Source organism: Phlebotomus papatasi, chromosome 1 (genome assembly GCF_024763615.1).
Source record: "Phlebotomus papatasi isolate M1 chromosome 1, Ppap_2.1, whole genome shotgun sequence".
Taxonomy (NCBI): domain Eukaryota; kingdom Metazoa; phylum Arthropoda; class Insecta; order Diptera; family Psychodidae; genus Phlebotomus; species Phlebotomus papatasi.
The window spans coordinates 52,640,915-52,657,929 of NC_077222.1; the positions used below are offsets into that span (position 1 = coordinate 52,640,915).

At 35.7% G+C, this 17,015-nt stretch overlaps 2 protein-coding genes across 2 annotated transcripts in view; both read left to right on the top strand.

Annotated features, from left to right (window-relative positions):
- Window positions 1-4,134: 4,134 nt before the first annotated feature.
- On the top strand, window positions 4,135-9,375 carry LOC129800889 (uncharacterized). The gene is made up of 2 exons (XM_055845659.1): window positions 4,135-7,012; window positions 8,969-9,375. Exons 1-2 carry the CDS (start codon window positions 4,135-4,137, stop codon window positions 9,373-9,375), a joined length of 3,285 nt encoding a protein of 1,094 aa, XP_055701634.1.
- Window positions 9,376-13,012: 3,637 nt separating this feature from the next.
- LOC129806149 (uncharacterized) overlaps window positions 13,013-17,015 on the top strand; it is an 86,169-nt gene continuing 82,166 nt past the window's right edge. Inside the window, exon 1 of the mRNA XM_055854529.1 lies at window positions 13,013-13,454. Coding sequence (XP_055710504.1) covers window positions 13,355-13,454 — 100 coding nt within the window. The 5' untranslated portion in view covers window positions 13,013-13,354. The remainder of the gene's footprint in view (window positions 13,455-17,015) is intronic.

Genomic DNA, 17,015 nt, shown 5'->3' on the forward strand with positions numbered 1-17,015 from the left:
GTTTCTTTCCTTATTTCTCTGAAAAAGCTCTCGTCTTGCCTTTCTGGAGAATTTGTGAGATTTATAGAGGATATTGCTCGAAAAATTTTCAAGAAAATAGTTTCTAACGGGATTGAGCAAAGGTCGAATATCCTTTGGAGAATAAATTATTGATCACAAGACATTGATGGTTTAATTGTCCATGTATACAACTGCTCAACTGGTAAAGTTTGCACAAGAGGGAGATTTCCAGTAGAAACTGGGCATTACTCTTCATTTTGACAATAAAAAATTGCACTCCACCTACAATCTTGTCGAAAACCAACGTCCCATTCATCCCCTTTCAGGTGTCCCAAACATCCCCGCGGGTAGTTTTGGTATTTAAAATCTTTAAGTAAAAATCAAGAGCGTATAATCATAGAAACTTTTATAAAAATATGTTCCGAGATTATACTGCTACTTAATAAGATAAAAAAGTTTTGATTATATATCGCTGATTTAAAATACAAAGAGCAAAACTGAGAAATCAAAAAATACAATTTTTATCAATTTTTAAGAAAGTGTTCATAGAATTATAACAATAAAACTGAGGATATCCATTCATTTAGTCAAGATACATCTTAATATTGTTTACGATTGAGTAATGATTAAATCCCATTTATTTCAAAAATTAATGAAAAAATCGCCTTGTCCCACACTACCCCTGTCCCAAACCTCCCCGGTCTCCCCTATATCTAGAAAATAAAGTTGATTGAAAACTGAAAAATAAATATCATTAGTCGGTTTATAACATTTTTTTGTTTTTTTTTATACCTACGCCTATGTTACACTACAATTGGGGTTTAAATAAAGCAAAATTGTATTTTGAAAATATATAGAGAAAAAAGTTTAATTAAATTGTCTACGCAGTGAATACAATTTTTCTGGTTCGATTTTAATTGGACCAGAAATTTTTGTTTTCAATATACATTCCTTTAGATGCAATATATTAAATTTACTAATTAGCATACATCAAAATATCTCTCATGAACGATAAATCTCAACAAACATTTTTTTATACTTAATATTATTGATGATATGTTTTCAATTCTACAGTTCAATGATTTTTGTCATAAGTGAATTTGTGACAGGCACATGACTTTTTCTGTTCAGTAATTTTAACGTAAAATTAATATTGTCGAAACAAAATTTCACATTGAAGACTTTAAGCATTAATAAATCATTAGGGGTACGTCCAATTTTCACTGAATACTCTAAAATATTTACAGTAATCCTTGTGAAAGAGAAGTATTAATTCATTTGTCACGTGTCTCGAAAATATCCTGTCGATGGTAGAGCAAAGATGAGAGTGTTTGGATAAGAGACTATGTTGCTAAGGACAATTGTGTGAAATTCAGTGATTTTAAATCCTTCCACGAAATTTACATTAAATGAACCGAGCTAAAATTTTGCCATAAACACCCTCGTGGATTTAGGCATTTCATTCGCTCAATGCATTTACATGATACTATATTACAGATCCTGGTTTATTAATAGAGATATGCCTGGCGAGATAGTTCTACGATGAGTGGTACGTGCGGAAATATGACAGAGATATGGCGACACGTGGTGAAAAGTGATGACTGAATAGGATATGAGCAGAATCCAAACTACTGAAGATTCATTGTTTGGAAGAGAAAGCTCAGAGAGTAAACAAGAAAATGTGCAGCGTTCTATAAGTCAGATTTGAAGATAAGAGCTCCTATAGAGGTACTTGATTATATGTCATTGGAATTCAGAGGAACTTCTCCAAGATGCAAAACCAATACAAAATTAAAATCTATTATGATTTTTTTGAGTTTTTAATTTTACTCAGTTTTGAATATTTTCATTTCTAAAAATGATAATATACTTCGAAGGGGTTTAGAATTTACCAGACAAGTTCCAGAAACAGTAATCACAAGGCTCTTTGTTATTACAGATTATATTCGTGTCACTTGACAAGATTAATCCACGACATATTAACAATTATATACCATTATATCATCCAGTTAATAATTTTTTGTACGGACTGTTTTAATTTTGCCACATTTTAACCGATCTCTTTGAAAGGAAAACGCTAAAACCTTTTATATTATTCAACTAAGAACACGGGCCTATGTTCATCAAAAATCTAAATTTTACAATGTTTCTCTTGTGCTGCAATTGATTTTAATTTTAATTTATCACCGGTCTATACATGCCAAACGGTAAGAGATATCAACTTCCAGCCTTCGGTGACCCCTCATAGTACAATAGGGGGAGTATTTTATTCCTCTTCCCATCTCTTTGTGTTCAAATAATAGAAAGTTATTGTAGATCGGTATGAACATAAGTAAACTGGCTTTTTATTGGTTTTAATTTTATGATCAAGAACCTAACTCTGAATGAATTCGATGATGACAATTTTCATTTGAGTTTTAAAAGTACATGAGGGATAGTTTACCACTTTACTACAAACACATGAGGTAGTTTCGTTTGCCTAGTAATTAGAATCCGAATATAAAAATAAGCTTTTTTTCTTATTTCGAATTGTCAGAATATAAGTCGAATAAGTCGATTTTTTGCAAAATTTGTTTTTTAGCTTTCCGGGTACTCCTTGATACCGCTACCTTCCTTGTGAATATCGTACCGGAAAATTAATTATTATCAAAGTTATAGAGGTTTCAAATCTTAAAAATTCTATACTAAGCATATAAAATTTCAGCTTGTAATCGCTCTCCTTTAAAGTTGGCTGTTACCGCCACCAGGTCAGTCGGGTGGCGATGTTTTTTGACGTCTTCTCTTTGTGTGCGTGTGTGGCACCGGGCGGGACAATCGACTGCCAAAGGGGTATAAAAGAGGGGAAAAAGAGAGTGGCTTCCTCTTTTCCCGTCAGTGACTTCATGATAAATTTAGTGCGATCAGTGTTATAAAATAAATCTTTGCTTTTCAAAAATTAAAAAATAGTTTGCATGAAAAAACGGGTGTCTCATTGTGTTGAGAAAACTGTGAATCACAAAAAAGGTGCATCTTAAGGGCAATTTTCTTCGTCTTTGTTCCTGAGAATCACGTTGCCGCTTCATCATAACCTCACTCTGCCTTCCGGAGGTCTCCAGAGATTGTTGTTTCGCGATCGCTTCTAGCCGGATTTACGGCTCTGAAGTTCCCTTTTTAACACCTGAATACAATTACAGGTACATATCATATTTTAAGAGGTTTTCTGAGGCCTGGATAGTTTAAAGTGGACATCGGGCTTAACCATCTGCCTTTTACAGGTACATATCATATTTTAAGAGGTTTTCTGAGGCCTGGATAGTTTAAAGTGGACATCGGGCTTAACCATCTGCCTTTTACAGGTAATTTGCATCCTCCTTTGTGTCCTCATTGACATATGATCGCTTCTAGCCGGATTTACGGCTCTGAAGTTCCCTTTTTAACACCTGAATACAATTACAGGTACATATCATATTTTAAGAGGTTTTCTGAGGCCTGGATAGTTTAAAGTGGACATCGGGCTTAACCATCTGCCTTTTACAGGTACATATCATATTTTAAGAGGTTTTCTGAGGCCTGGATAGTTTAAAGTGGACATCGGGCTTAACCATCTGCCTTTTACAGGTAATTTGCATCCTCCTTTGTGTCCTCATTGACATATGGTCCTTCGAGACCCAACGTGGAAGATTTTGTCCAGGGAACCAGGACGTTCTGCATTCATTTCACGAAGGGAAAGTGCAATCTAATCATCTCTGCCCTCCTGAACATTACTAGAAGGCCTCTTATAACTGCTGCTTGCTGACCTCAGACATCAAACATTACATTGCAAAATCGTAAGTACAGCCTTTCTAATTGATCCCTCTGCTATTGCGCAACCATAAAATATAATCGGCATTCCCATCCAACATTTCCTTGCGAGATCTTGTACATTTATATCATATAAATTGCATTGAAACATTTAATATATTCGCGATATTTCCTACGTGATTCACAATGCCCGTAAAATCCTTTAAAGATTTCGATTCGTTAAGAGCCACTCTTTGTGTTATTTTTGATCATGCAAATTCTACACCGTTAGAGCAATTAAATTCTACCGTTTGTTTGGAAACCTTGAACGACAATTTGGCCACAGTGGATTCAATTATTACATCTCTTGAACAAATGCAAGCAAACCCTTCTGAATTGGAGTTTTTCAATCCTATTGAGTGGCAAGCGGAATTTAATAAGGCCAAGCAAACTAAAAGCAAACTTGAGCAATTAATCGAGTCGGTGGAGCAAGGGTTGGTTGATGACTCCGTGAAACAAGCATCAACCATGTCATCCATTCCTCCATCAATTGACTCTGATCTACGGCTTCTTTTCTCTAAATTTCTCGAGTCGCAAACTTCTACAAATATTCAAGTCTCCAATCAGCTTAATCAAGCTCTAGCAACCAATGAAATAATTTCACAGCTCTCGTCTCTTGTCCAAAATCTCAGTCAACATTCGCCCTCTAATGTATCAGCTCCTCGCCTGCAATCAATTTCCATTCCCATATTCTCGGGAGACATATGCTCTTGGACTACCTTTAAAGATTTGTTCACAAGTCTTGTTCACAATGAACCTAAATTGACCAAGGTACAAAAGATGCATTATTTAGTATCTTCCCTATCGGGAGAAGCCATTAAAAATGTTGAAAACATCATAATTTCTGAAGATAATTATGACCCAACTTGGCAATCACTCCTCAAGCGCTATGGGGATTCATACAGCATTGTCAATGCTAACATTCAACGACTCCTATCAATTCCATCAATTCTCACTGAGTCCCATGAATCTCTGAGCCATATGCATGCCACTATGAACTCAGTGCTGAGATCTTTAAAATCATTTTCGCTCACGGGTGGTGAGCATTGGGTCATCTTCATTCTCAAAGATAAGTTGGATCCGGAGTCACGGAGATTATGGGCACGACAGTGCAAAGGAAAAATTCCAAGCTTCGATGACTTTACTGAATTTCTCATTGATAGGATTAGAGAACTTGAAACTTGCACCCAATCTACCTCGAATTCTAAACCAAATAATCCCAAATCAAACCCTCCACAAACCAAAACGTCTCTTTTGATCGCCTCAGGTGGTTCAGGAACCTGTGTCTGTTGCCAATTGAACACTCACAAGCTTTACCAATGCGATAAATTTAAGCAACTCTCTCCATTTGATAGACTAACTATAGTTCGGGATAATGGTCTTTGCAGAAATTGCATTACTCAAACACATCTTACCAAGGATTGCCCAGCACGAGGCTGTTTTAAGTGCAACTCAAAGCACAATTCTCTATTACACGACTCATTTGCCCTTGTATCACAACCAGGGAATTCCTTTGTCACCTCACAGAATTCAAATTCCACGTCAGCTACCAACCTAACACAAGTCACTCAAAGTCACATTTCGACTGAATCGTCTTCCACCTCTGATTCGGCACAAGATGCATCCAAATCCGAAAACAATTCTTCATCAGATACTGTTACCCTCACATCAATTTCACCACATGAAAATCCCAAAATATTTTTGGGTACAGTAATAGTTAAAATTCTTGATTCAAATGGAGAGGAACACCTATGCAGAGCAGTGGTAGATAATTGCTCCCAATCAAATCTTATTACCGCCTCCTTAAGCCAAAAATTGAAATTACCTAAATTTTCCTCAAAATTTGAGATCGGTGGAGTGACGGATCGACGCACTATCGGAAATTACAAGACCCAAATTTGCATTGCACCTCGTTTTGGTGGAGATTTTCACGAAATGTGCTGCAAGATTGTTCCCAAAATTACTGGAAATCTCCCTAATTGGATTGTCAGTCCTAAGGAGATACCACTTCCAACTAACTTACCACTTGCTGATCCCTCGTGGCACGTCCAACAACCTATCGATTTATTAATAGGTGCCGGAGTTTTCGCAAAAATTGAGAAGGATAAGTCCTATCATTTGGGACCGGATTTCCCGAAACTAAAGTCCTCATCCTTTGGATGGATTCTCATGGGAGAACACAAAACAGCATCGTCTGCTGTTACTGAAGATTATTCAATATGTAATATTACAACGCTATCCTCCATCGATAAGACATTGCGGAAATTCTGGGAGATGGAAACAATTCCTAACCAAGTACCCTTATCCACCGAGCAGCAGGAAGTCGAAGACCTATATCGTATTTCCACCACACGGAATATAGACGGGCGTTTTGTTGTCCATCTCCCCTTTCGGAATAATCTCCATCGACTTGCGGACAACAAAACCAATGCAATTTCTCAATTCTTGCGTCTTGAGCGCAAACTTGATAAGGATCCCTTACTCAAGAAGCAATATTCTGACAATATTTCTGAATACTTGGAATTGGGGTTTCTCGAATCCGTGCCTGTACATGAGTTGCATAATAAATCACATTATCTTCCGCACCATGGTGTTGTAAAGGAATCCTCTATTTCAACGAAACTCCGCGTTGTATATAATGCAAGTTCAAAATCATCTTCCGGCCTCAGTCTTAATGACACATTGAAAGTCGGTCCAATAGTGCAACCAGACTTAATTAGCATCTTGCTCCGTTTCCGTATGGGGAAATTTGCCTTTTCATGTGACGTGTCAAAAATGTATCCCCAATTTCTGCTTCACGAACCTCATCATAATTATCAAAGAATCATTTGGCGCTTCAACTCTGACGAAGAGTTACAACATTTTCGTTTAAAGGGAGTGTGCTTCGGAGTCGCTTCCTCGCCATTTTTGGCGACTCGTTCTCTGAACCAGCTGGCATTGGAGGAAGGCGACAAGTATCCTTATGCAGCCAAAACCATTCTCGAGAGTTTTTACGTGGACGATTGTCTGGCGTCATTCTCGTCGCTTGCTGAAGCCTATTCCACCCAGGATGAATTAATTAAGGTCATGAAAACTGCCGGTCTTACCCTGGCAAAATGGAATTCCAATTGCACTGAACTAACTCCTGACTCTAACTCGCTAAACCAGTCATTCAACTCAGTTCCTCTCCCCGATCTTCATACTAAGGCTCTTGGTATGAAATGGAGTGTTGCTTCTGATTCTTTCACATATGACTTCGTCCCAATCAATCCACCACACTATACCAAAAGGACATCCTTCTCTATGATTGCTTCTTTATTTGATCCCTTAGGACTCATAGGCCCTGTCATTGTTCACGGAAAAATATTGATTCAAACGCTGTGGAAATTAAATTTAGAGTGGGATCAAGCTCTACCTCTAAGCATCGAAATAGAATTTCAAGACTTCTTTTCCGACTTGTCTACAGTAAAATCTATATCCGTTCCTCGGTGGATTTCTACTTTCGACACAATCTCCATTTCGGAACTACATCTCTTCACTGATAGTAGCAGTTATGCTTACGGAGCAGTTATTTATTACGTGACACAAAATCCAAAGGGTGAAAGATTCTCGCGACTTTTAATTGCCAAATCACGAATAGCCCCTATTAAGACTCTTACAATTCCGAGACTTGAATTATGTGGAGCAGTTCTTGGCGTACGTCTGTTGCATAAAATGCTGTCAATATTCTCCGTTTCTTCTTATCATTGCTGGACAGATTCCCAAATCGTTCTTAGTCAAATAAATGCCACTACAGAAAGATTTGATACCTTTGTATCCCATAGGATCTCTGAGATTCAAGAGAGAACGATACAATCTGCTTGGCGCCATGTGCCTGGTGATCTAAATCCTGCGGACATTTTGTCTCGAGGGACTAAACCCCAAACTCTCGGAAGTCTCGATCAATGGTGGTGTGGCCCACCTTTTTTAAATCAAACAAAATCCGATTGGCCCGCGCCATTCGTGCCTATGTATTCAAATTTAAAGGATGATACTTATTGTGGCATCACAGCTGAAAGTTATCCGCATAAAGGCTCATTTATCGCGCAATGTATTGATAATTCGTCAGATTTCGACGAAGTAACGCGCTTGGTGGCAATATCTCGCCGTTTCTTTTCCCGTTCCAATAAGGTCCACTCCCTTTCTGGTCCCATCGCCCCCTCAGAAATCCTTCATGCCGAAATGACTATATTGAAGTGGGAGCAAGAGAACCAGATGGGTGAAATATGCAAAGCTGTACGGGAGGGCATTCTGATATCGAAGAAAAAATTCACACACATTCGTCAACTTTGTCCCTTCTTCGACGACGACTGTATTCTTAGGGTCGGTGGGCGAATTGATCAATCACACGAGGCATATTCAACACGTCATCCAATATTGGTTCCAAAGGGAAAGCTCGCCCATCTCATCGCTAAATCTGAACATTTAAGACTGCACCACGCGGGTCCCCAACTTCTCCTGTCTTCGTTGAGACAGAGATTTTGGATCTTATCCGGCCGTAGTATAAGTCGTGATATCGTTCGAAGGTGTTTTCGATGTTGGAGAGTGAGCCCTAATCTACTGTCTCAAAGGATGGGAGACTTGCCAGTTCACCGCATAAGTGCGCCAATACCCTTTAAAGCTACTGGAATTGACTTCGCGGGACCTGTTCTGATTCGCCGAGGTCAACGTAGATCTCAGACACTTACAAAGACATATATATGTGTATTTATTTGTCTTGCTACTCGTGCGGTGCATTGTGAGGTTGTCAGCGATCTCTCAACCAGTGCTTTCATGGCTTGTTTTAGACGGTTTGTGGCACGTAGATCCATTCCTTCAGATGTGTACTCGGACAATGCCACTAACTTTGTAGGGGCCAACCGCGAAATTCAAGAATTATTAAATCTGGAAACTTCACAAAGAGAGATAGTTAATGCCACATCTCAATTGCAAGTAAAATGGCATTTCCAGCCCCCTAGATCACCCCATTGTGGAGGCCTTTGGGAGGCTGCTATTAAGTCATTTAAGTACCACTTTCGTAGAGTGGTGGCAAATGAGAAACTATCATTTGAGGATCTGTGCACAATCACCGCACAAATTGAGGGCACACTAAACAGTCGCCCAATTACTGAGATTTCCAATGATCCTTCAGATCCTCAGGCTCTCACACCTGGCCATTTCCTTGTTGGCCGCCCTTTGATGGATTTGCCTTCACCTTGTCACCTTCATCTAGCATCTGGTCGCTTGGACTCCTGGCAACATTGTCAGAAAATAGTTGAATCTTTTGCAAAGATGTGGAAACGTGACTATCTCACAGCACTTCAAAAGAGGAATAAGTGGTTTGCTGAATCTCCTAATCTCAAGATAGGAGATATCGTCACAATATACGAAGACAACGCCCCGCCCCTTTCATGGCCACTTGGAAGGATTATTGAAACTCATCCGGGACAGGACGGAAGAGTCAGAGTGGTCACTGTGCAAACTCCGAGAGGCGTTTATAAGCGTTCCATTCACAAACTCTCCAAATTGCCTGAGGAAGGATTATCACCTTCGTCCTAATTGAGTCCTACGGACATCAATTGTGGGGGGAGGATGTTACCGCCACCAGGTCAGTCGGGTGGCGATGTTTTTTGACGTCTTCTCTTTGTGTGCGTGTGTGGCACCGGGCGGGACAATCGACTGCCAAAGGGGTATAAAAGAGGGGAAAAAGAGAGTGGCTTCCTCTTTTCCCGTCAGTGACTTCATGATAAATTTAGTGCGATCAGTGTTATAAAATAAATCTTTGCTTTTCAAAAATTAAAAAATAGTTTGCATGAAAAAACGGGTGTCTCATTGTGTTGAGAAAACTGTGAATCACAAAAAAGGTGCATCTTAAGGGCAATTTTCTTCGTCTTTGTTCCTGAGAATCACGTTGCCGCTTCATCATAACCTCACTCTGCCTTCCGGAGGTCTCCAGAGATTGTTGTTTCGCGATCGCTTCTAGCCGGATTTACGGCTCTGAAGTTCCCTTTTTAACACCTGAATACAATTACAGGTACATATCATATTTTAAGAGGTTTTCTGAGGCCTGGATAGTTTAAAGTGGACATCGGGCTTAACCATCTGCCTTTTACAGGTACATATCATATTTTAAGAGGTTTTCTGAGGCCTGGATAGTTTAAAGTGGACATCGGGCTTAACCATCTGCCTTTTACAGGTAATTTGCATCCTCCTTTGTGTCCTCATTGACATTGGCCATCCGCGACTTATTCGTTTTATATATTGAACCGTCGGTCGATTAGAAAGCGTAGAAACTGTTCTTTAATTCAAAAGAAACTCAACTAACAAAATAAAAGAAAAATCCATAAAATAACAATATATTTATATAATAGATATATTTCGAAATTTCAGAACGTTTAGAAATTGTAAATGTATATGTATTAATATTTCTTCACTATTTCAGTTCAAAAATCGAAATCTTCTTGAATATTGTATTGTATTGTATTGTATTTATTTTCATCTTGCATTTCACATTTCCCACCTCCCATGCGTCCATCGACGTCTTAGCGTTGGTGACCAACCTCCAGAGTGAAAACGATGGAAAACTCCTTCACAGGTTGTATAAGTCGTTTTTACAATAATTTCATACATAAATGGTATCTTTTGGAATGGGAAATGTCAAGCAAGAGACAATAGCCAGGCTGGTACAGCCGTATGGCATTTAATATAATAAATAAAGTTTAAAGAAATAACAAAAAAGTATTTTAAATATAAATATAGTAAGTAATAAATAAATAAATAAGTTATACGATAAACAGAATATCAAAGGAAACAAATATGAGGTGTGGATTAAATCAGAAGCTCACAAAATACATTCGCGAAACAGCACCCACCCACGTAAAGTGCACGAAAAGCACAATAGCTAATAATAAGTAACATACAGAGGACTAAGCTTAGATTAAGATACGGGAAAGTGAGACCAAGCCCAAAGGCGAAAAACCTCCAAAGACCCCTCAGCAAACATGACACCCACCCAAATCCACCCCCCAGACACCCCATCAGTAGTACCCCGGAGCCAAGTCACCCCCGAAAAGGGAATCACATGCCCAAACTTCACAATTAGGGGAAAGAACCCAGTGAAGCCGGGGAAGAAACCACCTCAGCTTAGGAACATGACCATGCTCATCGCACTGGGACATAACAAAACTGTCCAAGGTAACAGACCCCGTACATAAGGCACACCAAGAAATGTCCAGGACGATAGGCGAGAGAGTGTCAGCAAGCAGAGAATATCAAGGGGTAAACCAAGGTGAATGAGCCAACCTTCCCGTAGTTTACACATAGACGGATGTGAGCATCTGCTCAATCAATCCAAGATCAACCGAGAAAACCCAGGCTTTAACCCTCCCACCAACAAATGGACAGATCAATTTTGTGGTATTATTAATTACTAGAGGTAGAAGGTAGTTTAGAGACCTCTTGAACAATTGCGATTTGGGGAATGGAACGAATAACCTGTCCCTGCTCCCCACCCTATTCTCCCTAAAATATTGCATGTGATGTATTATTGTATTATTGTATTATTATGTATTATTGTATTTTAAGGATTCTAAATTTCTAAATAGAATTTCAAAATTATTTTAAGAATTTTAGAATCCTTTAAATATTAAATGAATATTAGCGATTTATCATTTAAAAAAAAGAAAAAATTCTAAATCACTACCACGAAAACATATTTTCTTGTACCTTTTTAAACAAATATTAATGAAATTCTAAAATAAATTTTCAAGATCTCACATACATTTTCCTGATTCTAAACTAATTTTTGAATTTTTTCATATGGGCCGGCCAATCCATCTCAAGACGACCGAGAAAATCGCAAATCGTATTATCTGGTCAAGTTTTTTTGTAACCGTCTTTTAATTTTTTTTTTTGAAAAAATTTAAAAATTATTTTTTCTCAAAAACCCCATTCTCAAAAATTTTCATTTTTTTACTGTTGATCAGTAACATTGAGTACTATATTCTCTGAAAAGGCAAGCTTCCATTTTTGCCCTTATTTTTTTAAAAATATATTCAAATTTTAACAACATTTTCAAAAAAGGAAAAATACCAGTTAAACTCTGTTAGTGCAGCTAAATTATATTATGATAAGGTTCAATTTAATTTTAAAATAGGTGGAAAATTCCAATTTCAAAGCTGCCCCAAGTCCCCATAGTTATATTTTCTCAAAAATTCGAGGATAAAATTGATTCTGTAAATTGAATATGAATAAATGCAACATATTTTGCACAATATTATTAGTAATTTTAAAAAAATATATTTTATGTCAGGGAAGAGATCCGTCCTGCAAACCGAACGATCCGAGCTGCAGAGTCGATATGTTCTTCAGGGGCCATTATAAATAATTAATATTTAATTAGTCTGTCACTGTATGAGGTGTTCGAAAATGGCCCGATGTTTGCCTCAAAATATCAGTAATTTCGACAGCGTAAAATTAAAGCTACATGCTACATCAATAAAGTTATGCGTTAACTGCTCCATCCTCCCCTATCCAAAAGAATAACGAAAAGAAAAGACTAACAAAGTTGGATACATAGAAAACCGAACCAGCACCTTATCTTGAAGATCCGTAGAATAAGAAGGTCAAAATCAAGACTTGCAGATTTCGTCACCCGGAAGACTATAATATGTAAAACTCTCGTGTATTTAAAGTTTTGCTGCAATTCTATGCAATCAAAGGGTAATGCTGTACAGTTCTCAGTTCATAAAATTTCTGCAATATGAAACTGCACCCTTTGAGTGTCATCAAGATTGAATTACAGCTAATTATAATCTGAGCTCTTGTATAAGATTAAAAGAATAGCACGAAATAAGAGATAAAAAGGGGTTGGAATTTTGTGGTGAAGGAGCAACAGGATAAAGTTAGCATAAGGGAAATGACGAAGATGAATATGTAACAATGTATGGCAATTTTTCTGGGTAGAGACAACCCCTTTCTTTCCCTGAAATGCGTGAAAACTTGAAAAGTTCCCCCTTCACCGCTAAATCACAAATATACATTGCGTTGGGCCTTTTCTGGGGGAGCTGAATGAGAGACAAAGTTGGAGTGAGGTGAATAAATACGTGTGACTGGTTGCGGACTGCGCGGCGATTCTACTCTATAGTAGCGTATACCGCTTCTGTGATTCCCCCACGTTGAGTTACTTTCGATGCTCAGTTCAGTTTCAGCCGAACCGCCTGACGAGCAGGCAGCCTCGTTGCACAGCAAAGCTCTCAAAGCGCTTACATTTCCAACGAGCTTTCCGTGTGAAGAAACACCAAAGAGGAAATTGCCTCTGAGAAGAATTTACCTTTCCGCGCGCCGTGTAAATTTTTCCGTTCTTCCTTTTACCGAAGAATGGGTGCCGTTGGGGCAGTTTAAAAAGGAATTCAATTGATTTTCTGTTGTTATTGTGTACAATTAGGTGCCAATTTATCGAATTTGATTGAATATTAATTTTTTTTTTGTTGGAAATTGCATCAACGAAAAATAACCGCGAAATCTGTGAACTTTGAAAATGTTCTGGATCTTGAGAAGGACGGGTGCTGCAAATTTTTTCAACTCAATTAATAACAATTATTCGTCAAAAGCAAACACAATCAACAGCCACAATTCAGGTAAAATTTACTTTTAAATGGAATTGATTAAATAACATTGGAGAGTGATTCTAGGTTGAAGTGTTGTTTGAGGGTTGAAAGTTCATTTCTGTCAAACCTACCAACCATCCCATTACATTTCACCACGTAACACCGCATAAACCACCCTCTCTCGTCATTTACAGACGGAATTGATTTTACTGTCGATACATGCCGTGGTTTGCCCCTAATGAAAATGTATTGTTGATTAATTAATTCAATGTGAGACGAGAATTCTAGATGTTTGCGTCTTTAAATGCCATTTTCAGACGCGCTACAATCAAATAACGTTCTTAATTAAGGTGTTAGAGTAACAATTGAAGATCTTTCGAGACATTCTACCAAGAAATAAATTTGATTAAGTGTCTTCCTATTGACTTACACCACCCTCAATCAATTTGTTCATAATTTAATCATGTGTATTCACTATCAGTGCGAAGACCGTGAAAAATATATAAACTCCTTTCAGGAAAACGGATTGACAGCTATAAATAATTAATCAGAATGTAATAGAGACTAAAGTATCTATATCTATAGCATTCACAACATCATTTTCAATAAGCTCATTATAATTAACACAAAAAAGTGCTCAATTTAAAATATATCAAAATATATTAATGAATTAATTAATTCTTGGTAGCTTTTCAGTGAAAAAAATCGTAAACAACATACTTATTCAGCAAAAATTAAATGTGGTTAGTGAAATATTAAACATTAGCCATTAAAAATATAAATCTTTGCAAATATTATTTACATATTTATAATATTTAGTATTATTTACATTTCAGGTAAAATATAAAACTCTTTATTTTCGCTTTTCTAAAACTTGCATGAAAATTTAGTCCCAAATTGAGTATTATGCAAATTTGATTTTTTTTGCTGACCAAATTATATTTTCACTGTTTATATTTAGAGGAAAGTATATCAAATATTGTGTTAACTTAACACCGTTAACACACATTTTATTTATTTTTTATATTTAATAGTTTGTATGGGGTGACTTTTTTTATATTATATAACCGTTACACCTAGGCCATCCTGTTATGAACCAATGAAGTGTGTAAAGGAACCTGGTACAAAATGTGATAAAACCGGCATTTTATTTTTCTACGACAACCTAAATAAATCAAAAACTTCTTTAACCAATATCAAAGAACTAATGCTTTTTTATATTTTTCCCTTTTTGTTTTATTATTGTTTTCAAATATTTATTTTTCATTTTATTTTAGGGGAAAGTCCCCATGCTTTGCTTATTCTCAAATTTCATAATGATTAAATACGTCCTATGATTTTCAATAAATGTGACTCATCGCACCCATATTTTAAACATTAGGGGAAAGTGTCCTGTTTTTAAAATATATTGCGGAGTTACATTTATTCAGAAATAGGAAAAATGTAGTCAACCGTTGTAGTTGGGACCAAGCAAAGGATGGGCACTTTTTCCTATTTCTTTCAAATTTTTAATTTAATCAACCAATTCAGGAGAAACGAACTTTTATTATGTTCTGATTTAATATAAATGCGTACTAATATGAATTTATTCATTTACAACGGATCAAAATTGTTCTAGAACAACTGACTATTGTATAAATTTTAGAAAATAAATTAATAAATATAATTTCTCTTAAGAGCAAAATATTTTTAAAAATACGGCTAAGAATTTTATTATTTCTTGTTATCCATATTTTTCGCTTGCATTTTTTAAAGTTTATTAGACGTTTATAAATGTTTATGTAGCTAATCTCTAGTAATAATCTTAAGCCTCGGTGGTCTCTTTTGTCCCGAAAAATATCCAAATTTAGAATTGTCGACTTCCAACATTTTACCACAGATTCTACTTAAGCTATTGCTCCATTTGAAACACCTTAACCACATAATATCAGATTTTCTGATCAAAAAAGTATGATAGATGTGTTACAAACCATTTTAAAATTTTATAAACATTATGAAAATAAAGCAATTAGGGAAAAGTGGTTAGTGTACTAAATGTGGTTAGTGAAGGCTGCCTTTGAATGCGGCAGCCTTTGAATGTTTCAAATTTTCTCTTATTTCTCAAAGCAAAAATTCTATTTTGTGAACTATAGTTAATACTATTAACTATTTTTTATTAACTTCGATTAAAAAAGTAGAATTTTAGCTTTGAGAAATAAGAGAAAAATTGAAACATTCAAAGGCTGCCTCATTCAAAGACAGGCCACTTTCCCCGCACTTTCCCCACCACGAAATTCAATTATCCAGTCTTACGGTTTTATCACCGATTAGGAGTTTGAAATTTTCAAATTTAACTACAATTAACTTGTAAAACACGTTTTTGAGGTGCTTTATTCATTGACTTTGAAAAATTACTAAATTAATAAATAAGAGTCATTACGATATTTGAAAAAAAATAATGTTCACAAGCATTACTTCAAATACAAAAAAATTAAAAATTAAAAAAAAAATTAAACTAGACAGAACTTTTCTCAGTTGATCGTTCAAAAAAATAAAAATGATCTGTGAAATATCTGTGAATAATTTGACATCTTATTTTAAAAATGATTTGATTATAGTATATTTTTTTACTGCTATATTGATTGTAATTTAGAATATTTCTTTTTTTAAAAAGAAATATTCTAAAGATTAAAAAAATATTATCCATATGTTGCAACCAAATTACAACAATATATGTTACATTCATTATTGATATAATATATCATCACTTCCATCATGTTACTAAAATTATTATCTCAAGAAATCTGTGTTTGTAATCAAAAGTTATAAAATATTTCTACAACCAGAAAATTACGTAAATCGAATACTAAAATGAAAATTAACTAAATAATAGACTTTATTTTATATTTAAATATTTTATTTTAACTTTTAGGTATCAAGAAAGAGATCTTTCCTTAAAACATCTTCACGGTAATTTACTATGTCGTTAGAGGCAAAACTGCGAATGTTTCCATTTTTATGATAGATGCAACAATTCATATTGTAGTGCATTGCGTTACAATATAAAATATTGACCAATATTTCTAAAAGAAAAACTTTGAAAATTGTTGTATAAATAGAAATTTTAAGAAATATGATTATTATTTGTAATAAATTATTATTTGTAATAAATTACAAATTCTGTAAGCATTCTACTAATATTACAATTCTGCAACATTTCATTTCATTAATATTGCTATATCTACTGAAAATAAAGTGCATTTTGAAGAAAAAAACATTAAATGATATCATCAAATACATCATTATGAACTTTTATTCAATATTGTGCATGTGCATAATACATGATGCTTACATACGACAAAGATAAAACTTTGGTATCTTATACATACTTTATTTTTCAATTGTGTTACATAAAAGAATCTTCATTTTTTCAAAGTTATTATGGTTGGCAATCCACTTATGCAAACTGAATTTGGTACAAGATATAAGACGTTAATTGTCGTAATTCTTGGCCATAATTGTTTTATGTAGAAGCTCTTCCCAAACGAACGTAAAGAGCTTCATGATCTCTTTCTGAAAAATTAAAAGAATTTGAAGAATTCAGGTTGACGT

Excerpts from the sequence above, each read along its gene's own strand:
- LOC129800889 (XM_055845659.1), top strand. The coding sequence starts at position 4,135 with ATGCAAGCAAACCCTTCTGAATTGGAGTTTTTCAATCCTATTGAGTGG. Across the intron at positions 7,013-8,968 it reads TCTTCATACTAAGGCTCTTG|ATCCTCAGGCTCTCACACCT; the intron begins GTATGAAATGGA and ends ATGATCCTTCAG.